Source organism: Rana temporaria, chromosome 10 (genome assembly GCF_905171775.1).
Source record: "Rana temporaria chromosome 10, aRanTem1.1, whole genome shotgun sequence".
Lineage (NCBI taxonomy): Eukaryota > Metazoa > Chordata > Amphibia > Anura > Ranidae > Rana > Rana temporaria.
Window position 1 is genome coordinate 83,576,216 of NC_053498.1, and position 26,470 is coordinate 83,602,685.

General features: G+C 42.3%; 1 protein-coding gene across 3 annotated transcripts in view; it reads left to right on the forward strand.

The window, feature by feature from the left end:
• Positions 1-10,221: 10,221 nt before the first annotated feature.
• LOC120915263 (myocardin-like) overlaps positions 10,222-26,470 on the forward strand; it is a 63,216-nt gene continuing 46,967 nt past the window's right edge. For 2 of the 3 annotated variants that reach the window (XM_040325636.1, XM_040325637.1), the window contains exon 1: positions 10,222-10,821. In XM_040325636.1, coding sequence (XP_040181570.1) covers positions 10,767-10,821 — 55 coding nt within the window. In that variant the 5' untranslated portion in view covers positions 10,222-10,766. The remainder of the gene's footprint in view (positions 10,822-26,470) is intronic. The other variant, XM_040325638.1, reaches the window with a different exon arrangement.

A 26,470-nucleotide genomic window follows, 5' to 3' on the forward strand; every position in this document is an offset into this window, starting at 1 on the left:
AATGATCCCACCGGGGGCGGGAATCATTTAAATTAGGCGCGCTCCCGCGCCGAGCGAACAGCGCATGCTCCGTCGGGAAACTTTCCCGACGTGCATTGCGGCAAATGACGTCGCAAGGACGTCATTTGCTTCTAAGTGAACGTGAATGGCGTCCAGCGCCATTCACGAATCACTTACGTAAACGACGTGAAATTTAAATTTCACGAGCGGGAAGGGCGGTTATACTTTAGCATTGGCTGCCCCTGCTATTAGCAGGAGCAACCTTACGCTAAAGTCGCCGTACGGAAACTCCGTACCTTGCGTGCGCAGGGCCCGCGCAACTTTTGTGAATCGGTGGTAGTATGCAATTTGCATACTATACGCCGATCACAATGGCCGCGCCCCCTAGCGGCCAACGCAAGAATGCAGCCTGAGATATGAAGGCATAAGGAGGCTTATGTCTGTCATATCCTAGGCTGCAGTCCGCGTAGCGATGTTCCTGAATCAGGGGCATTCGCTACGCGGGAGCAAAACAGCTATTGCGCCGCGCAACCTATGGTTGCGCGGGCGCAATAGCTTCTTGAATCTGGGCCATTGTATATTAGGAGAGACATGCACAGCCAGCATGTTGCCAACCACCAGTACATTTACAGTCAGTTTGTAAAAATCTGTGATTTTTTTTTACAACTGCAGTAAATATCAGGAGCTGATAATGTCATGCTGTTGAATTTTTAAATGTAAATCAAGCAAATTACTTTGTTATAGGTATTGTCAGTGTTTCCATATCATGTTTATACTGTTCAAATATTCAGTGTTCGTTTTCAATAGGAGTTCTGTAATTTCTCAGGTTGCCAGTAAAACATGTGCTCCTCCAGTAAATATTCCATGTTTTGTCAGTAAATATTGCTACAGGAGGTTGGCAACCCTGACAGCCAGTTGAAGTTACTGAGATGGTCAATGGTTCATGCTGTGACAAGATAGCCCTCATAAATGGAAGTACATAAGGACTATTGGATTCCTAATTTCATGTTTTGAGTATATTATGGAAGAATGAACATGAAATAGCAGTTCTACAGCTTCTAGCTTCTTTTAAAAAAAGATACATTGTTTTCTATAGAACTCCTTCTAACTATTGCAGTTGACTGCTGTGAGTTAAGCCCTGTACACACGATCAGAATAACGTACAAAAAATACCACTTTTGAAGCAATCATATAATAATCTGATCGTTAGTGCACAGCTTTCGTCCGAAATTTTCCTAAGGGACAAAGGGATTTTCGTTTAAGCAGTACAGTTTTCGTTTGAAAATATAATCCAAATACGTTACATCAATTCCTGGATGTTTATTCTGTCATACAAGAATTTTCGTACTTTAGTAACCTATTTGTTTTTGATATGGAGACTAGCATGCAAAAAAACAGACGGTCATTCATCCGATAGTCTCATTGTTAGTACTAGGCTTTAGGGGACTTGTGTGCCGCATTTTGCTGGTATGTGGTTCCATTCAGGTTAATAAATGGGATTCTTCCAAAACTACAATTCCTGTTATGGTATGAACAATGACCCCCAGGTAAAAATTAAATTTCTTGCTCTGGTTGCTGATGGAGCAAAAATAAAATAAAACCAGGGCAGTATGTGAACCAGCTCTAAAGCCCCATACACACTATCAGTTTTCCTGTTTTTCCTATGCCGTTTTTCGGCATGAAAAAAAACGACGTTTTAAAAAACGTCATTTAAAATCATTTAGCTAGATTCAGGTAGGCAGGCTTGGCGTTGTGGCGGCGTAGTGTATCGTGTTTACACCAAGCCGCCGTAAGTTAGCGAGGCAAGTACATGATTCACAAAGTACTTGCCTGCTAAGTTATGGCGGCGTAGCGTAAATCGGGCGGGCATAATGGCGCCTAATTCAAATTCGGCTGAGGGGGCGTGTTTTATGTTAATAGGGGTGATTGACGTATTTTACGAACGGCGCATGCACCGTCCATGTACATATCCCAGTGTGCATTTCGCCGCACGGTCCTATTGGTTCACGGACGACTTACGCAAACGATGTAAAATTTTCAAATTTTGACGCGGGAACGACGGCCATACTTAACATTACTATTCCAGCTATTTGATGGAATAACTTTAGGCCTGAAAGTGCGTCGGGCAAGCGTACGTTCGTGAATCGGCGTATCTACTCATTTACATATTCTAGGCCGACCGCAATGGAAGCGCCACCTAGCGGTCAGCCTAAGAACGCCCTCCCCACGCCCTCCCCGCTCGTTTCCCGCGCCGAGTTTGAATACTGCGCCGACATATACAGAGCGCAGTACACTCGTGTATTGTCGGGCAGTCTCGGGTCCTCTCGCGCTGACGTCCTGGACGTACAGGACATCAGCGCGAGAGTTGCCGAGCCTGCCCGACCATACACGAGTGTACTGCGCTCTGTATATGTCGGCGCAGTATTCAAACTCGGCGCGGGAAACGAGCGGGGAGGGTGCCGGACCCGACGAAGAGGACACCCGAAGCCGCAGACGGACGCCGGACCCGACGAGGCCGCCGATGGACGCTGCGCAAGACACCAAAACTGTAAGTACAAAAAACTTTTTTCCACAGGAATTCGGGGCAACTTTAGGGGTGCGCGCTATACCCCGATAAATACGGTATATACAAATCATAAATAGTAGATTATTACATGACAGAACTTTGTTTATAACTGCTCTAGCATATGTGTGATGCTATACCTCTGTTGGGTGTGTCAGCTGGTGTTAGAGTTGTGTTGTTCACATATTTTGTCAAATAATGTGTCCTTTTAGTCCTCTTCATGTGTAAGCTGCCCACCTGCTTGTGTACTTCCTCTTCAATAAAAGACAGTCTCTGTGTATAAACAGCTGGAGGGTGTCACTACAACACACTTGGTGACATCATTAGCCTGCTTTAAATCGGACTTCTCTCTTTGCACAGGAGTAACAGGTGTGTTATTAGGTAGAATCCTTACTATTTGTTTGGGGAACCCCTATGCACATGTCACTAACAGTCAGAGCTCTTAAGACAAAGGCTGATGATCGATTTCACAAAACGTCTGCAATCAGCGAGAGACTTCAGTTTTAGGTTATAAGATCAAGCTAATTCATCATGGGATCAAACTACGGCAATTGGTAAATGTTGCAGTGAGATGAATCTTGTTCTTTCCATAATCTAGCACCAATTAGAAATCCAACAGGACCTGCAAGAGACCCCTTATCATGGCTGTTGGGTAGAGCTACAAAATTAGGTTCAGATATCTTTGTAACAGAGCCCCCTGGAAGATATAAAAATCTAGATACTGTATATCATTGTTGGTTGGACCTATGTTTAAGGTCCTCTTAACACATGTGCAATGTGTTACCACTCACAAGGTACTATCCACTTTTCCAAAAGTGTGAGTTGAGATAATGCAACCAATTATTTTGAATTGAAGTGGAGGTGCTACATTTTTTAGCAGGCAGCTTAGAAATCTTGTGTTAGCTGTATAGTCTAGACTGGACAACTCTTCACAAAAATGGCGGTCCCCCACAGAGATGGGGGTCATCTGGTTTCAGAAGTCTATGGGCCAGATCCACGAAGCGCAGCGCTTCTTTACGGCCGGCGTAGTGTATCTCAGATACACTACGCCGCTGTAACTTACAGTGTATTTCCCGTATTCTCAAAGAATTTGCGCCGTAAGTTACGGCGGCGTAGTGTAACTGTGTCGGCGTAAGGGCGCGCAATTCAAATGGATGAGATGGGGGCGTGTTTTATGGTAATACGTCCTGACCCGACGTAAATGATGTTTTTTCTGAACGGCGCATGGGCCGTCCGTGGGGGTATCCCAGTGCGCATGCTCGAAATTAACCCGCAACAAGCCAATGCTTACGACTTGAACGTCATTCTACGCAAAGCCCTAATCGCGAACGACTTGCGCAAATTACGTAAAATTTTCAAAATTCGACGGGGGAACGACGTCCATACTTAACACAGGATACGACTCATATAGCAGGGGTAACTATACGCCGAAAAAAGCCGGCCGGACGTACGTTCGATCGACGGAAACGCCACCTAGCGGCCAGCGTAAATATGCACCTTAGATCCGACGGCGTACTAAGACCTACGCCAGTTGGATCTAGCCCAGCTTCAGGCATATCTTGTTTTGTGGATACAAAACAAAGATACGCTGGAGCAAACTAGAAGTTACGCGGCGTATCAATAGATACGCCAGCGTAACTTCTTTGGGGATCTGGCCCTATATATATATATTTGAGCCAGAAGGAATACCAATCACACATGTTGAGATGCCTGACGTCATAGCTTCCTCCCACTGAAACCAGGGACTTCCCGAGTGACGGCTTCCACCTGCGCCCTGTATGCTCTAGCCCGGGACACCGGAAACCACTGGCGCCACCGAGAAAGACACCACAGCACTGCCTTGATGATCGTTCTGGATCCCTGTACCTAGGATGAAAAAGTATATCTTTGGCAATCTGGCATAGTATTCGTTGTAAAGGCACAGGGCAGGAGGGGTTGACCATGGCTACCATCACTATATCTATGCCATGCCTGCTCTCCGTTTGGCCCCTGAAGGGGTTCCTGTTTTGACTCCGCCCCCTCAGCTCCCTGTTGAGGCACCTGCTGCTGCCATCTTGGGGCCGCATATTTGTAGCCATGGTCAAGCTCAGTGGTGAATATGGGGACTTACAACCCCTTCTGCCCTGTGCCTTTACAACGAATACTATGCCAGATTGCCAAACATATACTTTTTCATCCTAGGTACAGTGTTACACACCCCTGAAGAGCGAGCTGGATCTTGTGAAACTAGGCTAGTCGGGTAGTATGATGCCCGTGTACTCTGTCCACTACTATACTTGTGTATTAATATTTACTGTCTATGTATTGTTTCAATTGGCAATTGTTGGTGTTATGTATGTAACATTTTTACTCTACGCATGTAAACAATTTTACTTGAATAAATTATATACTATACAATTACTGTTATTTTTACTGGCGGAAACGTTGCCCACTTCATTTAAAGTCCCGGGGCGAATCCTTTTGTTTTGACTTTATGTAACAGGGATGGAAGTGTGTCACTGGGGACACCAGACCTTTCCGCTTTCTTCGTACTCACCGTATAAGACGAGCCCCCTCCCGAGGCTTCCGACACTTCATATTTCTTCCTTCTGGAGCCATGTTCTTCTTCCTTCTTGCTGGAGCTTTAGCCATTTACAACGAGCGATGTATTCTATTAATGAATCCAAAGCCTGCTTGAATTGGCAGATGCTGTAACATCATTAGCCCACGTCTCTCTGACTCTCAAAGCCAATCCGAGCAGGCTACTGTATGTAGCCTGCTCGGATTGGCAGAGGTTGTTACTCCAATCCGAGCAGGCTCTGTATTCATCGCTCACCAGGATTGCCTAAGTGGTATATACTGTATGAAAAAAGGAGGTACTACAGCGCTACTAAATATTAAATATAGGAAACCACAAAAATGACTAAATAATAATTGCTGCATAAATTGGTTTGGTATATACTGTATGCAGCCAAAGCTACATACAGTATTAGCGCACATCCAGCAGGCATCCGTGCAGCTGACCCGGCGTATAAGACGACCCCTGCTTTTTGGCCATTTTTTTTTTAGTGTAAAAGGTAGTCTTATACGCTAGCAAATACAGTAATTTTCAATTTCATTTGTATGAAAATTTTGTATTGAAGGTTTCTTTAACGCATACGCTATTTCCATTGGTTACTTTTTCACATACCTGCGTTGCTGTTTGGCGGGTGTCTCTGGTTCATAGGTAAGGAGGATACCTTTGCACAGATTCTCAAGCACTGGCATATTTTATCTGTATGTGAGTAATATTAACAATTATGTAATATGGGTGGGGTTAAAGCGGTGGTTCACCCTTATTAACATATTTTTAGCATAAAATGAGGCATAGTAGCGCGAGCTACAGTATGCCTGTCTTTATTTTTTTTAGTCCCGTACTCACAGTGTAATCGTAGAGACAAGATTCCGACTCCCCGCGGGGAATGGGCGTTCCTATGGAGAGGGAAGGTGATTGACGGCCGTCTCTGGCACGTCACGCTCCCCGAAGACAGCCGGAACAGGTCTCGGCTCTTCACGGCGCTATACGGTGCCTGCGCACAGACTATGCGCAGGCGCCGTGAAGCGCCAAGTCCTATTTCGGGTATTTCCGGAGAAGCGTGACGTGCCATAGCCGGCCGTCAATCATGCTCCCTATCCATAGGAACGCCCATTCCCCGAGGGGGGTCGGAATCTTGTCTCTACGATTACACTGTGAGTACAGGACTAAAAAAATAAAGACAGGCATACTGTAGCTCGCGCTACTATGCCTCATTTTATGCTAGAAGAAAAAAAATAATTTTTGATTAATAGGGTGAACCCCCGCTTTAAGCCCTATGTATATACAATTTACTGGTAGTCGTTTTTTTTTTACATTGCATGGTGGCAATATATATCCCTGATGAAGAGTTTCTCGAAATGTGTTGAATTGCCCTCTCCATTAGGGATGAGCTTCGAGTTCGAGTCGAACATTGCCTGTTCAGTGAATAACGAACAATTAGGGGTGTTCGGGGCAAATTCGATAACCCGCGGAACACCATGTTAAAGTCTATGGGAGAAATCTAAAGTGCTAATTTTAAAGGCTAATATGCAATTTATTGTCCTAAAAAGTGTTTGGCGACCTGGGTCCTGTCCCAGGAAACATGTATCAATGCAAAAAAAGTTTTAAAAACGGCTGTTTTTTCGGGAGCAGTGAACTTAATAATGCTAAAAGTGAAACAATAAAAGTTAAATATTACTTTAAATTTCGTACCTAGGTGGGGTGTAAAGTTAGCATGTGAAATAGCACATGTTTCCAGTACATAGAACTGTCCCTGCACAAAGTGACATTTCTGAAAGGAAAAAAAGTATTTTAAAACCGGACTTGCGGCTATAATGAATTGTCGGCTCTGGCAATTCAGAGAGAATTCATTCATAAAAAAAAAGTAGCGTGGGGGTCCCCCCAAATTCCATTACCAGGCCCTTCAGGTCTGGAATGGATATTAAGGGGAACCCCGCCATCAATTTATAAAAAAATGACGTGGGGTTCCCCCCAAATATCCATTCCAGACCATTCAGGTCTGTTGTGGATTTTAAGGGGAACTCCACCCCAAATTTAAAAAAAAAATGGCGTGGAGTTCCCCCAAAAATTCACACCAGACCCTTTATCCGAGCACGTTAACCTGGCCGGCCGCAGAAAAGAGGGGGGGACAGAGCGCGGCCCCCCCTCCCCTGAACCGTACCAGGCCACATGCCCTCAACATGGGGAGGATGTCCACATGTTGATGGGACAAGGGCCTCATCCCCACAACCCTTGCCTGGTGGTTGTGGGGGTCTGCGGGCGGGGGGGCTTATCAGAATCTGGAAGACCCCTTTAACAAAGGGGACCCCAAGATCCTGGCCCCCCTATGTGAATTGGTAATGGGGTACATTGTACCCCTACCATTTCACGAAGGAAGTGTAAATAGTTGGAAAAAACACACACCGTAGAAAAAAGTCCTTTAATAAAAAAAAAGTAAAAAAAAATCCAGCGGTGGTAATCCACTCTTGGTCCCGGGTTCCTGTTTCAATGTTGTCTGTATCCAGCGACGGTCGGTGATCTCCAGTCCAGCGATGAGAAGATCCATCCATCCAGAGCGCAGCCACGCCGACCTCCTCTCTCGCTGGACATAGCCCAGCGAATGACGCGACTGAAGCTGTGACATTTCTTATATAGGGGAGGCGGGGCCACCCGTCACGTGACCCCACACCCTCTGACACACCCTCTGCTACGTCACTGGGGAAGCCAAGCAAGGGGGAAGACTGAGCTTCCACAGTGACGTAGCAGAGGGTGCGTCCGAGGGGGCGGGGTCACGTGACGGGTGGCCCCGCCTCCCCTATATAAGAAATGTCACAGCTTCAGCCGCGTCATTCGCTGGGCTGTGTCCAGCGGTGAGAGAAGGTCGGCGTGGCTGCGCTCTGAATGGATGGATCTTCTCATCGCTGGACCGGAGATCACCGACCGTCGCTGGATACAGACAACGTTGGAGCAGGAAGCCGGGAACGAGTGGATTATCACCGCTGGATTTTTTTTCTTTTTATTAATAAAGGACTTTTTTCTACGGTGTGTGTGTGTGTTTTTTCCAACTATTTACACTTCGTTCGTGAAATGGTAGGGGTACAACGTACCCCATTACCAATTCACATAGGGGGGGCAGGATCTGGGGGTCCCATTTGTTAAAGGGGTCTTCCAGATTCTGATAAGCCCCCCGCCCGCAGACCCCCACAACCACCAGGCAAGGGTTGTGAGGATGAGGCCCTTGTCCCCATCAACATGGGGACATCCTCCCCATGTTGAGGGCATGTGGCCTGGTACAGTTCAGGAGAGGGGGGGCCGCACTCTGTCCCCCTCTCTTTTCTGCGGCCGGCCAGGTTAATGTGCTCGCAAAAGGGGTCTGGTGTGAATTTTTGGGGGAACTCCACGCCATTTTTTTAAAATTTGGGGTGGAGTTCCCCTTAAAATCCACACCAGACCTGTAGGGTCTGGAATGGATATTTGGGGGGAACCCCACGTCATTTTTTTTATAAATTGAGGGCGGGGTTCCCCTTAATATCCATTCCAGACCTGAAGGGCCTGGTAATGGAATTTGGGGGGACCCCCACGCTATTTTTTTTTTATGAATGAATTCTCTCTGAATTGCCAGAGCCGACAATTCATTATAGCCGCAAGTCCGGTTTTAAAAGACTTTTTTTCCTTTCAGAAATGACACTTTGTGCAGAGACAGTTCTAAGTACTTGAAACATGCGCTATTTCACATGCTAACTTTACACATCCCCTAGGTACGAAATTTAAAGTAATATTTCACTTTTATTGTTTCACTTTTAGCATTAATAAATTCACTGCTCCCAAAAAAACTGCCGTTTTTAAAAACTTTTTTTTGCATTGATACATGTCCCCTGGGACAGGACCCAGGTCCCCAAACACTTTTTAGGACAATAACTTGCATATTAGCCTTTAAATTAGCACTTTAGATTTCAAATGTTTGAGTCCCATAGACTTTAACGGGGTTCTAAAGTTCACACGAACATTTGGTGTGTTCGCAAGTTCTGGTGCGAACCGAACAGGGGGGTGTTCGGCTCATCCCTACTCTTAATATTGATACTGGTATTGAATCCTGTATAATATACATTGGTATATGGTAGTGAATTTTACCACCACTAAAACAATTGTGTAATAATATAGAAGGTCCTAATCATGCATTTTTACCATATTGAAACCTCATGGAGGTCTTTTTTAACATTGTGAACAATGACACTTATATAAGTTGCAGTAAATGCTGGTTGCTATGTAAAAATCATATTAAAAGTAAAACATTTCAGTGCGTCAGCTGCCATTGCTAATCTTGTTTTGAAAAAGTGTGTTGCATAGATTTTTATACACCCAGTGCTTTTTCAGAGTTTTTTCAGAGTTACTGACCCAAAATAAACAAAATGAAGTCAAAATTCCTGGTCAGGCAGTTGATAAGGGTTGTAATTGCCAGGCTTTTGGGTGAACTTTGACCCCAACCCCCCAAGCTGAAAAGCTGAACTCAGATAATGTAAGGCTGACAAGGTGACATTTGCTCAACCAAAATAACTCCATGTACAAAGCATTGAACATCTACCAGTTTTGTATAACTGTCTTTATGTGGGTTCTTCAGTGCTTCACCTTGTTCTGAACTTGACAAGGGTGCATTGCCAGTGCAGGCCCACACCTCAAAATGCAGTTGCATTAATTTTTAGTCTGCTGGTTTGTAGATCTTTACCAACATGTGTTGTGCCCTGGCTGTAGTGAAATCTGTTCATGATGGAGATAATTGGAGGTGTGCTGATTGCTGTCAGTATGTGCAATTTAACTTAGACTTAACATTCAGGGCACCTTCGTGGTGTTTTTCCAGCTAGTGCCGCTATCTTGAAGTGTACCTGCCAAAAAAATGTTGTGTATTGGTAAAGATAAGGCATGAAATCCCTGTCCGTATGTGTAACTGTAATTTGTAATGACTTGGAAGGGATGCGAACAAATGAGGATTGTATGAAAGAAGAGGAGAGCCCTGCTGATGTAGCATAGAATGCCTGTGAAGTGTCAAGTGTCAAAGCAGATGTCATTTTATCACACATGGATGGGACAGTCAGGCAAAGGGGGCGGGCGGGTAGGGGGCCTAGGAGTACAGAGAGAGTTTGTGTGTGTCAAAGACAGTGAGAAGGGGGATCTTTCAACTAATGACCACATCTACCGAAGCTCCCTAACCCAACTCTAATTGGGAAATCTTTCTGGCTTCACTCCCTTCTCCTTTCATTAAAGCTCGTTTCCTGCGGCCTTACAATTGACAGGCTACAGCTTGCAACACAAGTTATTTTTGCTGAAGATATTTGAAAAAAGAGCAAACAAGCCAACCAGCAAAGAAACAACCTACACAACTCTTATATGAAGATTTACTTACGGGGGAACAAAAACATTTAATGAAAACGAGGCATTTTTGCAATTCAAAAGCAATTCAAAAACATTTTAATTTATTATTGACTCCATTTTATATTTATTGAGGACACTCCTTCAAAATATTTATTAACATTTTTGAACATATTTATTCATATTTTATTCCTCACTCCTGGATTTTTTTTTCTTCTGTGTTTGTTCATTTAAAAGGGAGCAATTACGTCCGTCTCCGTCCCCTTAATTCAGTCCGTAGGGACGACCGGAATCTTGCCACCCAATATGACTTTGCTGGCTTCAGAGCGCTCTATGCTCATTCGGAGCAAGTTTCGCTCAGGTAAGTTGTTATGGAATGATTGTAAGTTGTAAGTTATTATGAAGGAAAAGTCATATTAAGCTGTTTATTCTTTAATATATTATAAGGTGATTTTTACTTGTATTCAGAATTAAAGTATAGTCAAACTTATTTTTTTCAATTTTGGATTGTGCATGAAAAGGTTAGAATCCCTGTCTAGTGTTTATTACTGTTTGTAATTCCACCTGGACAATTAGCTGTGGTGACCATTGTCACCAGATACAAAATGTGATGTGAAATCCATGATTGTAATGTTTTCAGCCGAACACAAAATGAAGGGAAATCCTTCTGGGACATCAGTTCTGGTGACAACTGTCTTAGGCCCTGTACACCTGGCCGGGAATCTCGTCAGGAAAAAACGTTGGTTTTCCTGACGGGATTCCTGGCAAGCTTGTCTTGCAAATCCGTGCATACAGACGGCCATTCAAAAGAACCGCCGTTCTTTTGAATGACAAGAACGCGATGATGTCATCGACTACGATGAGCCGGCGCTCGTCACATTTGATGCCGTTGCCCCCATCTTGCTACACCCCACACTAAACTTGTATGCTACCATGCATACGTCAAACTCTTATTGAGCATGCACGGATTTACCTGGGACAGGTAGGTATACAGACGACCGGGTTCTCTATTCTCCCGTCGGGATTCTCGACTATTTTCCTAATGAGAAAACTGCTAGGGAGCATATACACGGCCGGGATTCCCGGACAAATGCTCTCCTGGCAGTTTTCATGCCGGGAAAACCGCTCGTGTGTACGAGGTTTTAGTGTGGAATCACCCTCATTTTGTAGAGATTTCCCGTCACTTACTGTTGTGTCTCCGGGACAGAAAGTATATTATGTTGGCTCTATATTGACGTTACATTTTAAAACTGAAGTTGTATCTGTAAGTTCACATAAGAACATTCTTATGCCGCATACAGACGAGCATACATGTACGATGAAACCGGTCCGCCGGACCGTTTTCACCGTACATGTATGCCCGGGGATTTCTGTATGGTGGCTGTACTCACCATCATACAGAAATCCGCGCATAAACAATACGCGGGGCGTGTCCACGCCGTCGCCGCAACGATGACGCGGCGACGTGGGCGGCCCTGCCAGTTAAATGCTTCCACGCATGCGTCAAAGTCATTCGACGCATGCGAGGGATGGCGGGCGCTCGGACATGTACGGTAGGTCTGTACAGACGACCGAACATGTCCGAGGGGACAGGATTCCAGCGGGCTGTTTTAAAACAAGTCCGGAAATATTTGCCCGCTGGGAAAAGGCCCGGCGGGCAAATGTTTGCTGGAATCCTGCCCGCTCGGGCCTACACACGACCGAACATGTCTGCTGAAACTGGTCCGCGGACCAGTTTCAGCAGACATGTTCGGTCGTCTGTACGGGCCTTATATTTAATAGTCCTAAATGCTAAGGCTAGGTTCGCACATATGCGAATTGGATGCGGGTTTCCCTGCATCAAATTTGCATGACAAGCTAGTGTGACTGGCTCTCAATGGAGCCAGTTCACACAGGTCCTGTGCATCCTTTGGTCCAGTTCAGGTGAGAATTCAGGCAAAAATTCAGACCTGAATTGCACCTGAACGGGTGAAAAACAATGCACCGGACCCCATGCCTGGAACCGCGGTGAGATATGTGAACCCGACATTAATATAATAAGCATTGTGCATTCTAGAAACCAATTTGTAAGCATCCTTGCCTGTTCTTGCTGCTCAAAACCTGCAAAAGCAAGATCTAATGCTGTTAGATTTGTAAGATACTACACTCTGAACATCATCATTGGTCTTTGTACTCCTTTCAAAAGGTTTTTCTTTGCTATAGACACCCAGTCACATTGAGTAGATATCTGTATTTATTATTTATTTCTTAATCCAATCAGATGACAGATGTGAATATAAATTTCCAGGGCTGAGTAAGTTTATGTCCATACATTCTGGATGCAGATACACTAAAGGCTCTCCCAGGAAGGGGACAGTTAGAACAATCAAGAAATACAGCATAGCCTAGAGCAGAGGTCCTCATTTATTATTCAAAGCTGTGGTGTGGAACGAATTACATACACCTGTAAGCCATTGTCTGTATTTGGACATACATCTCTTACAATTATTATACAGATAAGCAGTAATACAGGTGAAGCTCACCAAACTGATGATTGTAAACATGAGTATGAGACCTAAAACTATGCTATTTAGTTAATTACCATCAATCTCAGTCATCAGCACAGTGCTGTGCGCCACATATGGTGACACTGGGTAATGGATTTAGTAGTACTTTATGTGACTTCCAACAAATGTGACGCCAGATGGTGGACATATCAAAATGAAGATTATCACATTTGGGATGCTGACTAATGTGGATGGTCCATGGCTGCTAGAGGCTTGTGTGGGGTGATGTTTTAACCTTAGTTCACCATGATACCGGAAGTAATTTATTTTACCTTGGTTTAGTAATGCTCCTGATTAGTCATTTCTAAAACATCTATATTACATTGTATTATGTTTAATCAGTAAGCTACAAACTATACACAGCCTTATGGCCCATACATACGATCAGAAAATTGTATGAATAATACAGATTTCAACCAATTGTACGATAATCTGATCGTTAGTACACAGCTTTCGAGAGCCAATCATGACTGTTCATCCAAAAATTGTCCGATGGGACAAGCACAAAAAAAAATCTTGTACGATACCAAACCGTACGATGTACAAATACACTTCAACACAATACATCACTTCTGAATTTTTATTCTGTCGTACAAGAGTTTTTGTAACTTTAGTAAACTCTTCATTTTCGATATATGAGATTAGCATGCAAAAAAAACTGTTGATCATTCATCCAATAATTTCATTGTGTGTACCAGGCATAATTCAAGAAAGAATTAATATTCCGAAGAGCTAATTTCTAATGCCAGTAACCAATAGTGACCAATTAGAATCCAAATAGAATTATTGAGTGAATAAAAACGACACTGTAATACAAGGAAATTAATGAAACTACTGAAGTGCCCGTTGAAAGCCATTTTGATCAATACCAACATCATTTCTTTTTTTCATTTGGACACTAAAATCTGCTTGTCAGTGTTAATTTTTTGGTTAAAAGCTGATGGAATACTTAAAAATTGTCATAAAAATGGAAATGGTAAATATATAACAGAAATAAAAAAAAAGTGCTATTGTTAACCTGATTTTGATCATTCTAGTTACCTGGCTATTATACTTAACCACTGACTTCAATACTTTTGTAGTCGCTAAGTTGGAACAAGTATGCAGATCAACAAAGTCATAGAAAAGGCATCAGTCTTTCTTTGTATACCTTTTCAACCAGATAACGAATAAAGTGGTAGTAATAGTAGACTCTATTTTTTATATTTTTTCCCTAAGGGAGGCTTATAATAAAGCTTGCCTGTAGGCCAAATGAATGTACCGTTTAGGTGATATTCTAGTGAGCAGCAGGCGGTGATGTCACCGGCGTATGCACTTTGAAGTAACAGCATGCTTGTGCTGTTCCTTCCAAGCTCTGTGCCATGGCTATGACTCCCATGTATGATGTCATCGCGGCTCGGCCATTCAAATGCCTGTAGTCCGCAAACAAGGAAGGAAGCCCTGGGTAAAGATGGAAGTCTCTGCAGCTTTGAGCTTTTTTTTTTTCTCTGCCTCTAAACACCCCATCATGTTAGCCTGTGAGTCCATGCACAGTATAGGCATTTACAGGAGTTTAGAAACAGGGACGTTTAGAGGCAGAAAAACCCCCACCAAAGACTTGTTCAGGAGACAAGCTTTTGAGCATAAAAAACGCTAGGTGTGTTTATGCAAGTTTGCACATTAGTACATTCCAATGCTCAGAATAAATCACCATTCTGGCCAATAGAATACATTGACACCAGTTAACGCACATGCAACCATGCTGCTTTTTACTGTTGTTTTTCTGCTACTAAACTCCTGTAGGAGAAAAGGCGTCATGGAGCCTAGTTTTACTTTCTGTATGCTCTGTGAGAGGCAAGATGGTAGCTCCCATGGGGGAAATATCTAGGTCTTAGGAACAGACAGAGGCATAGTTTTTGTTCAATGATTTTACACCAGTAATTTGTTCTGAAGCTGAAAAGCTGCACATCTGCATGGAGTTACAGTGGCCCTCCAACGGATGGCAAAAAGTTATGCTGGAACCAGAAGAAGTTGTGGAGATGGCAGCAGCAGAAAATGCACAGTGATAACGAGCATGAACCTGCCAGCGTTGGATGAAGGAATGCTAGTAGGTAAGTTTGCCATAACCCCAAACAGGGGTAACAGTCTAAGCTATGGGAAATCCTTGCTCACCGTAATACTGTAGATGTAACACTTTGCAATACTGCACACTGCAGCCTGCCTATTCATAAAATTTGGACTCTGGTATACAGCCTGTGGTATCAGTTATTTCTAATGATCACAGCAAAAAGAACTCCGTGTTTGGAAGAGAATCTGTCAAAATCACATATTTTTTTCTAGTAAATAATTTTTATTGAAAATCAAAAGGAAATACAATGTGAGAGTCACCCACGCAGGGGGCCTTATACGTTTACTGTATATATAATTGAGAATTGCATACACCATCAAACAGCAATTGTCGAAAAGCGTGGGTGCGTGCATGACAGTATAATGAACAATATTTCAAAGATTGAACAATACAGCCACAAGGCACAGTCAAAAGACTGAGGTCTAAGGAAATGTGAGAGAAGTACTAAGAAAAAGACAGAAAGAAAAATTGGAGAATATACAAGCACAGAGCAAGAGAGGAGAAGAATAAGAGAGAGAAAGAAGAGACAAAAAAATAAAGGGGGGGGGGTGCATGGTATGAATCCACTAGGGTGTTACTGGGTGCTATAACTGTCTGGTTGTAGTGTGGTAAAAGCGTAATATAGCCAAGGTTCCCATGTTATTAGGAATTTAGAATGGGAGTCATGCAAGATGGTGGAAATCTTCTTGTTTATCATCATCACGGTCAGTCTTTCACTGCTGCAAATGAGACTGTGGGTTTCTTCCAGGCTTTGGCTATGGTACGATTAGCTGCAAGAAACACATATGTGGCCAGTTTCTGTTGGTAAGAAAATAGACCTTGGACAGTGCAGTGCAATATGGCCAGCTTTGCATCCTTACAAGTTGGCCACAACCCACAGCCCTTAAAACATCTATCACTGTGCAAAGGGTTTGCATGTCCTATGTGGGCTGGAACCCAGTACAATCTTTGTAAGACTTTATATGCTCCCTCCAGGGTCATAGTATCAAATAAGCATTTTGCAATAGACTAGGCTTTGTTCTACTCCTAATGGTCTATAAGGGGCGCCAAGTCGCACTCCCAAAGGGATGTGTTGAAGGAAGAAACTCAAGGGGTACCAACCATTTTCCAAGAAGAGTATATCACTTATATAGTACCTGAGGCTCTGGGAGAGTGTGAACAGGTATGCTCAAAGGCCGTTTTTTTGGTTGGGAAGGTGGAGGTGCATTGGAAAGAGGTCAGCCAGTGGCAAAGCTGAAGTTATCAGAAGAATACAGAGGACGGTGCTTCATAGGTTTCTTGAATGGAGGACCAAGATGGAAAGGAACAGGATGTGAGGAAGTGGCATACCTGTGTGAAATTGTGTGAGGTCCACCAGGAAAATGCCCCCAAAGGAAAACAGGATTATTCAGGAGCAAGAGCAGGGGTAGGAAGAGGGATATAAGGTTGTCGAAGTAGTGCACAGAGTCTCAAAGTTGCAGGCTATGCAACATTAGGGTCTTGAAGGGGATGGGTGGGGTCTATGTGGGAGCCATAGCAAGGCCGATACTGGAGTTGGCACACAGCTAGGAAGTTCAAGAAGCACCCAAAGTGGGATGTTCGGTGTTGCATTGAGCATGGTAAGCTGGGAAATTTGTGCTGCCAAGTAAAATTTTGCAACATTGGGGACTCCCAAGCCTCCCTGTAGCTTATGAAAGAAGAGACTAGAATGTGCAAATCTAGGGCATTTATAGGCCCAAATGAAGAATGAAATTCTGTTTTGTAGGAGGCTCAGGCAGTAGGTGGGAACGCGGATGCACATGACTCTTTTTTCAAGCTCTCCGTTAATTTCTATTGTTACCTGCTCTGATTTATGTGCAGTGTGCGGCAAGCCCATACCACTGCTTTTTAAATAGACCAATGAAATGTTAGCTACTTAAGTGTATTCGATTTTTGCATTACATATTATAGCATGATTAGTATCTGACATTCTTTGTTTTGCTAGAAGAAGAAGGAATTGTGCAGAATTTGTTGTGTTGACTATAAAATGAAAACACAAATACATACAGTATCTCACAAAAGTGAGTACAACCCTTACATTTTTGTAAATATTTTATTCTATATTTTCATATGACAACACTGAAGAAATTACACTTTGCTACAATGTAATTAGTAAATGAACAGCTTGTATAACGGTGTAAATTTGCTGTCCCCTCAAAATAACTCAACACACAGCCATTAATGTCTAAACCGCTTGCAACAAAAGTGAGTACACCCCTATGTGAAAATGTTCAAATTGGGCCCAATTAGCCATTTTCCCTCCCTGGTGTCATCTGACTCGTTAGTGTTACCATGTCTCAGGTGTGAATGGGGAGAAGGTGTGTTAAATTTGGTGTTATTGCTCTCATTCTCTCATAGTGGTCACTGGAACAACATGGCACCTCATGGCAAAAAACTCTCTGAGGATCTGAAAAAAATAATTGTTGCTCTACATAAAGATGGCCTAAGCTATAAGAAGATTGCCAAAACCCTTTAACTAAGCTGCTGCATGGTGGCCAAGACCATACAGCGGTTTAACAGGACAGGTTCCACTCAGAACAGGCTTCCCCATGGTTGACCAAAAGAGTTGAGTGCACATGCTCAGCCTCATATCCAGAGGTTTTCTTTGGAAAATAGACATATGAGTGCTACCAGCATTGCTACAGAGGTTTAAGGGGAAGGGGGTCAGCCTGTCAGTGCTCAGACCATACGCGGCACACTGAATAAAATTGGTCTGCATGGTAGTCGTCCCAGAAGGAAGCCTCTTCTAAAGATGATGCACAAAAAAGCCTGCAAACAGTTTGCTGAAGACAAGCAGACTAAGGACATGGATTACTGGAACCATGTCCTGTGGTCTGATAAAACCAAGATAAACTTATACAACTTGTACAGAGTACAAAGACAAGTGTGGTGGTGGGATTATCATGGTCAGGGGGTGCATGAGTGCTGCCAGCACTGGGAAGCTACAGTTCATTGAGGGAACCATGAATGCCAACATATATTGTGACATACTGAAGCCGACTATGACCCCCTACCTTCGGAGACTGGGCCCCAGGACAGTATTCCAACATGATAACCACCTCAAACACGCCTCTAAGATGACCACTGTCTTGCTAAGGGTAAAGATGATGGACTGGCCAAGCATGTCTCCAGAACTAAACCCTATTGAGAATCTGTGGGGCATCCTCAAATGCAAGGTGGAGGAGCACAAGGTCTCCAACATCCACCAGCTCTGTGATGTCCTCATGGAGGAGTGGAAGAGGACTCCAGTGGCAACCTGTGAAGCTCTTGTGAACTCCATGCCCAAGAGGGTTAAGACAGTGCTGGAAAATAACGGTGGCCACACAAAATATTGACACTTTGGGCCCAATGGTGGACATTTTCAATTAGGGGTATACTCTCTTTTGTTGCCACCTGTTTAGATATTAATGGCTGTGTGTTGAGTTGTTTTGAGGGGACAAACAAATTGACACTGTTATACACGCTCCACACTCACTACTTTACATTGTAACAAAGTGTAATTTCTTCAGTGTTGTCACATGAAAAGATATAATAAAATATTTAGAAAACTGTGAGGGGTGTACTCACTTTTGTGAGATACTATATACTACATAAGCATTAGTTGTCACTTAAATGTTTGTTTTCCCCTTTTTTTTTTTTACTGTCAAATAGTTAGAAGTCTTTAGAAGAAAATGTTGTGACAAAAGGATGTTTTGTGGAGGTTTTACAGAAAGCAAGTGCTTCATGGCAGTGGGTGGTGTGTGTTACCAACAGCTGATGCTTTGACAGCTGTTAAGCTTTGCTGTTGGATAAGTCATCATTGTGGCGCAGCTGTGTGCAAACTCACATGTTACCTACAGCCATTGTTTCTGTATTTTGGATAATCACTACACAATTTTTTAGGTGGGGCATTACAAATCAGATTAGATTTAGATGAATTATTCTTTAAATTAGCTCGAAAATGAATTCATAATATCTCATACCAGATTCATGTGATCTTATAAAAGGTAATGTAATTTCAAAAGTTAAAAGGGTAGTAAAGGATGAATTTTTTTTATCATTCTATAAATGAAGGTAAAAAAAAAACTTCTGTGAGCTGCTCCCCTCACAGGCCTCTCCAATACTCACCTGAGCTTTCTCTCGATCAATCATTGTGCACGAGAGCTTTGGCTGTCCCGGGATTCCCTAAACCCATTGGTTAAGACAGCAGCAGCAGCCATTGGCTCCCACTGCTGTCAATCACAGCCAGTGAGTCAAAGAGGAGAGAGCGGGGTGGGGCCAAGCCATGTTTTAATGGATACACAGAGCAAGGCTCAGGAGTGAGTATGCACCAGTGCTCTCATAGCAAGAAGCTTGCTATCAGGGGCACTGGTCAAGGGGGAGGAGCCAAGAGCACTGGCAGGTAACACAAGAAGAAAAACAAAACACTGTGCACCACTCCAGGAGAATCACCTCCCTGCTACTCTGTAGCCTCTGCACATAGGGGGACCTGAGAAGAAGAGGATCGGAGCTGCTGTGTGCAAAACCATCGCACAGAGCAGGTAAGTATGACATGTTTGTTATTTTTACCAAAAAAATAAAAAAGCTGAACCTTTAATACCACTTTAAACTTACTAACAAAACTCCTGAGATTGCACAATCTTGCATCAGCATTCCTTATACTTTTGAAAATGGTACACTTTAGGACTTTATCCTTTGAAAAACATGATGGAGGAATGCCTTAAAGGGGTTGTAAAGCTTTGTGTTTTTTTCACCTTAATGCATCCTATGCATTAAGGTGAAAAAATAGCTTGCACTCCCCGGCCCCAATGAGCCCCCATTTTACTTACCTGAGCCCCGAATCTCTGTGGGCACGATCCCGCGTGTTCTCTCAATCTCTGAACAGTTCACCATTGGATAAATTGATAGCAGCGCAGCCATTCGCTTCCGCTGCTGTCAATCAAATCCAATGATAAGGCGCATCACCCCTTCGAGAGAGAGCTTTCCCGAGGGGTTAGCTCTTGTGGGTAGGAGCCGCGAGAGCTGGCGTGGGACCCCAGAAGAGGACGTTCGGGGCCACTCTATGCAAAACAAACTGCACATGTTTTTTAATTTTTTTAATAACATCTGAACCTTTACTATCACTTTTAACTTGGTTGTGAAGTTGCACATTAGTACAATGTACTCCTTTAAAAGTGACATAAAAAAATACTACTGCTTAATGACAGTTCTGATCTCTGGCCTTGTTCTGTTTATTAACAAAGTCGTCAGGGGATCCTGGCTGATATCATTCACCAAAAATTGTCATGACCATATGACGTTAATAATGTAACCCAGGCTTCCCACAGCTGTGTTTCCATTCCATCAGCGTCAGGGAACTGTTATTTTTGAGAGGGGTAGAGGTGGGCATCCTCGTCATAGTGGTGGGTCAAGGTGCCAGCAGGCTGTCAGGCATCTCGTCATTATGACTGATGCTAGATCTACATTGCTAGACAACGTAACTGACATTAGATTTACACAGTGGGGCATTTTTATTTATTTTTTGGAGAGAGGTTTTGAATTATTTTTTCCTACAGTGTAGTTGTATGTATTTAGATCATTTAGAATTTGCTTTTTTAGATATTTTTTGTTAATGAGTAACAAGGGAGAGCTCATACTCATTGAAGTAGGGGAGAGTGACAAATATCTTGGGTTCGTTTATTATAAAGAGGGCATCCAGGCTTCAAAAAGCTCACCCCCACACACTCTCACACTGTCATTTCATAAAGCAGTGGTATTGCAACCTATACTTACAAACATCAGCTGGGGGTTAGGGTGGGAGAACAGACCAAATCTGGCCAGTCTGTATATTCATTTGTTTGCAGAACTGTAAGCAAGCTGGGTTCGGGTTGAACTCAGGCCCCGTACACACGACCGAGTTTCTCGTCAGAATTCAGCCAGAAACTCGATCGGAGCCGTATTCTGCCGAGAAACCCGGTCGTGTGTACACTTTCGGCCGAGGAAGCTGTTGAAGATCTCGTCGGGCCAAATAGAGAACATGTTCTCTATTTCCTCGTTAGTCAATGAGGAAACTTGGCTCACCGAGATCCTCAGCGGCTTCACAAGGAACTCGACGAGCAAAACGATGTGTTTTGCCCGTCGAGTTTCTCGGACGTGTGTACGGGCCTGATGGTCAACCCAAAACTGAAGTGCATCCCTACTAGTACTGACTCAAAGCTGCCATGCTGACACTCATTGAACATTGTCCATTGTTGTCACCATCACAAAAAGTACAATGCAGCCCACTGCATGCTCACTTAGGGTATACATTTAATTTACCTTCATCCAAAAATGGAAATTGCAATGTTTTGTTTTCCAGGGTTTCAAGCTTATTCATCAAGCTTATTTTAATAGGGAAAAAACTTTAGAGGCCTACATGTGCAAGTTTACTTGCACGACCATTTGAAATGGCATAACAAATGTACGTGAAAAATCATTCGAAATGCAACTCCTTCAAACAGTTTGATCATATGCACATTTTCTATGGCCAGTGCTGAAAGGTCTTTAATGCCGTCAGCTTAGTTGTAATGGCTATGGATAGTTGAACCATGACATTCATTTTAATGCAGACAGGTGTTGGTGGGGCACTAAGACTAGCACAACGTTCCCTGATGCATGGACATTACAAGGGTATATATTATGCATGTGTATCATGTTTTAAAAGGACAGCATTAAAGTTGCATATGGTCTTACAGTGAAATAGAAAATAAATTTTGATATTGTTTTCCCCATTGACAGATTTTTCAGAATAGTATCTTAACTTTTAACTTCCAGCCAGGTATTCAAATAACACATCTATAAATATGGAATGATTTGCACAACTCAATAAAAGCTGTTAAAATTTAAATCCTTAACAACTGGTAAGGCATGAAAAGCTAAGTTAGAAAATATCATATCCAATTCTCGAAAGGTACTGTACACCAGCTGCTGAGTTTCTACAACTAAAACTTACATTTTCAGTAAATGGTAAAAAATCTAACTTTCAGCTACTGGAATGGCCCTTGTTTTACTAAAACAAAATCACTAATAATAAGGAAATACAATGTTATCCTTTTCTTCAAATAACAGGAATTTTAGCCCTTTTACACATGCTTTAATTTATTGTAGTGCATTGTAGTAGCCTATTGAATGGGACTTTCAATGTGTAACTTCTCAACAAATTCGCACAACAAGAAAATGTGTTAAAATAAGTTTCCTTATTGGCACAAATATGCAAAGCAACCCAATAGTTCAAAATTATATATATATATAATCATTATGGCCTTATTTGAAGAAGGTAATACATAGAAAATAGAACAGGGCTATACTGATGATTTTATAGGTAAACAAATTAAATAAATTAATAAAGTCAAAATGATGTTGTATGCACTGATATCTGTATTTAAAAAAAAAAAAATTAGAACCTGCTCTATTTTTTTTCTCGTAATTTTTCACGTCGTTCTTTTACACGTCGTGAAAAATGGTCGTGTGTATGCTTTAACAAGGGGGGAAAAAACGTGCATGCTCAGAAGCAAGTTATGAGATGGGAGCACTTGTTCTGGTAAAACTAACGTTCGTAATGGAGATGGCACATTCATCACGCTGTAACAGACTGAAAAGCACGAAGACTGAAAAGCGCAAATCGTCTCTCACCAAACTTTTACTAACACACGGTAACACGAAATCAGCAAAAGCAGTCCAAAGGGTGGCGCCATTCGAATGGAACTTCCACTTTATAGTGCCGTCGTACGTGTTGTACGTCACCGTGCTTTGCTCGAGCATTTTTTTTCACGATCGTGTGTATGCAAGGCAGGCTTGAGAGGAATCACGTTGACAAAAACATTGTTTTTTCCAAGACATGTGTACGCGACATGACTCCCTTGATTTTTCAGTTAAGGGATGTCGGGAGGGAGGTAACCAACAGGGCCACCCACTGATCAAATTGAACCTGTGTCCTCAGTGTATGGCCAGCTTAGTAAAAGAGAGACAGTCCAAAGTTTTCACTAGAGCAGCAATAATGCTGGAACTTTTCAATAGGGGCACTTGTTCTGGTGACAACCATCTAAGAGGGGAATTTCATCACTTTGGTGTGTCTACAGGACAGGAAGTGAAGGAAAATCTCTCCAATGGGACACAGATAGAAGAAAAATTTAATTTGATATACTTTAACTATTATTACAAGTGATCTGCAATTTCTTTATAGTCTGGAGACAGTCATACTTTTACATTCATGTTTTCTATGCAGTGGAATCACATTTACAGCACTTTGTGAACTCTTGCACTATGTGATATACATATATTGCTTATAGGACCTAAATCCCCTTTAGATCGATGAGATTATGATGCCCAGATGTATTGAAATTCCCAGACTTTGTCAGCATTGCTGCCTGTCTGTTTGGTTATTTGATACAAATACCAATATTTAACTGCTGTTGTTGGTGGGTGTCAAATAAAATGGCTTAGCCTTAAACTCACCAACTGGTGTTAAACACTTGGAAACCCTTTAAAGCAAATATTCAGTGTAATCCGAATGAGATGAAACTTGAAGCATGGAAGGTTATGCGTACGGAATGACTTATGCAGTTATATAATGGAATCTGGACCATTACTGGGAGAAAGGAATTTAGAACTTTATTTTGGTAAGTGAGCAAAGTTCTTTATAGGTCACCAGTCTCTGTTCTGTACTAGCATGCCAGACTGTTGTCTGTTTAGTTAGTCAATCAATAAATCATTTTAAATCTATAGCATTATTTGCCATGTCTTTTTCCTGCTGATGTATATCAAATTAGGATGTCTCCTGGGGAATATTTTTTTTTATATACTGTTCTGCCTCTTCAAATTAAGCACTACAAGTGTGATCTCTATAACTGATCCAGTTGTGGCAAGATAGCTGTAACTTACAGTCTCAGTAGAATTAGAAGATAGTGACTTAAACCAAATGACATCTTGCAGATTGTAGAAAGATTTTTCATCCAAACCTTGTGCAGATCATAGCAGATGAACATCAGATAGGTTAAAAAAAAAATCATAGTGTGTCTAGCTTCAGCAGAACGATACATGTGGTAATTGGAGGCTAAAACAAGAAGATTAAGCATTGGACTAGCTACATCACCTAGCTACAGAATAAGGTAGGGACAAAAGGATTTAAAGGCAAACAAACAGCAATGCATGTGTAACATGACACTCCCTGTCAAAAGCTAATTAATCCCTTAAATGTTTCCTGCAATTCTTCAGTGTTGTACCGCTTTAATAGGTTAGTATATTGAAAGCAGTATTAAACCCAAAAAATCCATCAAGAAACTTGGTGGCAGAGCTTTTTTGCCAAGGAAAACGGTCGTGTGTAAGTTTTTCATCGAGGAAACTGTCGAGGAACTTTTCCCTTTTTCCTCGACGGGAGTCTCAATTTCTTCGTCGTGTTCCTCGTCAGGCTGGTTTTCGACGAGAAACTCGAGCGTGTGTATGCTAAGAAACCCACGCGTGCTCAGAATAAAGTATGAGACGTGAGTAAAAGTAGCATTTGTAATGAAGATAACACATTTTCACGCTGTAACAGACTGAAAAGTGCAAATCGTCTCTTACCACACTTTTACTTAACACGCAGCCAGTAACATGAGATTAGCAAAAGCAGCCCCCAGGGTTGTGCCAGTGAAATTGAACTTCCTCTGCCATTGTATGTGTTGTACATCGAGGAACGAGGAGATTTTGTCTTGACAGTGTGTATGCAAAGCAAGCTTGTCGAGTTCCTCGACAAGCCTAACAAGGAACTCGTCGAGGAAAACAATGTGTCTTTTCCGACGAGTTCCTTGGTCGTGTGTACGAGGCCTGAGAAGTGATGGCTGCATGAGTTTTCATTTTTAGACTTTCTTTCCTTTATTTTCAGCTGGTGATCCAGCCAGTAAGTCTGTTGGTTTTCAAGAGAACAAGCTCTTGTGCAGATTGTATCAGTTGCAGGGATGAGACAAACCATTTGACACTGGCAGGGGTGCTTACAATAATCAGCTTTTATTTATTTATGGAAAATCTCTATCCCCCAAAAAAAAAAAAACCTGTAGCTGTAATGGCGTATAACGTATTAGCTGGCTTCAGTTTGTCACTTTGTTAGTGTATTAAACTCTGCAAGTACATCTAACACTCCACTCCTCCCAGACTGACATGCTGCTGTCCAAAGGTGCCCTGTGGCTCTTTCATTTAACATGGAAGAATTCTAATACAGGGGTGTGCTACTAGCCAGATCACCAGATGAAAACAGAGGGAAAAGGCAATAAAAAGGAAAGCTAATGCAGCCCCCAAATCTAGTGATTGATAAGCTAAACACATTTTTTTGGTTTAATAACGCTCTAAGGCACAGTCTTTAATAACTTTCATAGGCAACAATGAATTATTGGAGAGCACCTTCTAGTTGCAGACAGTACCTCATGAAAAGGTTGAGAGTGGAAAGACACATAATCAACAATTTTAGACCATAAGTGATTAACATTAACCAACAATTCTTTTTTATCAGCCCTGTGATTCTGTTGACTCTGCCAAGTTGGTTTAACCAGGCGTTTATTTCCTCATTGCGATAATTCTGGTTCTTGCTGTGTTTTAGCCTCCACAGAAAATATAATGTTTTGCTGGGACATTGTGCTGACAATGAAAGAGTTAAAGGCTCACTAAAGGATTTTTTTTTTTTTTGCTAAATAGCTTCCTTTACCTTACTGCAGTCCTGGTTTCATGTCCTCATTGTTCATTTTTGCTTTGATGTTGCTGTAATTCCTCTCTGTTCTGGACACTTCCTGGTTGTCTGTTTCCTGATCACCACGGTACTGGGAGATTTATCACTGTGGTGACTAATCAAGGAGGTGTGATTACTGTTTGTAAAACGAAACTGGATTGGTGCTGAGGGATTTTAGACAAAGCATCGCTGCCCTCTATTGGCTCTCTGGCTCTGTACATCAGAGAACCAGGAAACAACAGCAAAAACGAAACTAAACTGTAGGTACATTATATGATTGTTTTTTTATAAATTTTTAATCATTTTTAAAAGGAATCAGTTAACTATTATGTCTCTATACCCTGTAAACAGTCATTTCAGCAAAACATTTTTTTTCCCTTTAGTGACCCTTTAACTGGCAGACTCTGAGAAATGTATCAATTGCTTGGCTGTGTGCTTGGAAGGGGTTTGTGAAGCACAGACTTGCTTGCTGTCTCACTTGCTTGAGAGGGAATCATAAGCAGAAATCAGAATTTCATGTAGTAATGCAGTCAGCTTCTACTGTATACATGAATACATGTATATACATGTATATATACATGTATGTATACATGTATATATATGTTCATCCCCCTTTAGTAACAGTACATTTTAAAGCTGTCGGCAGATT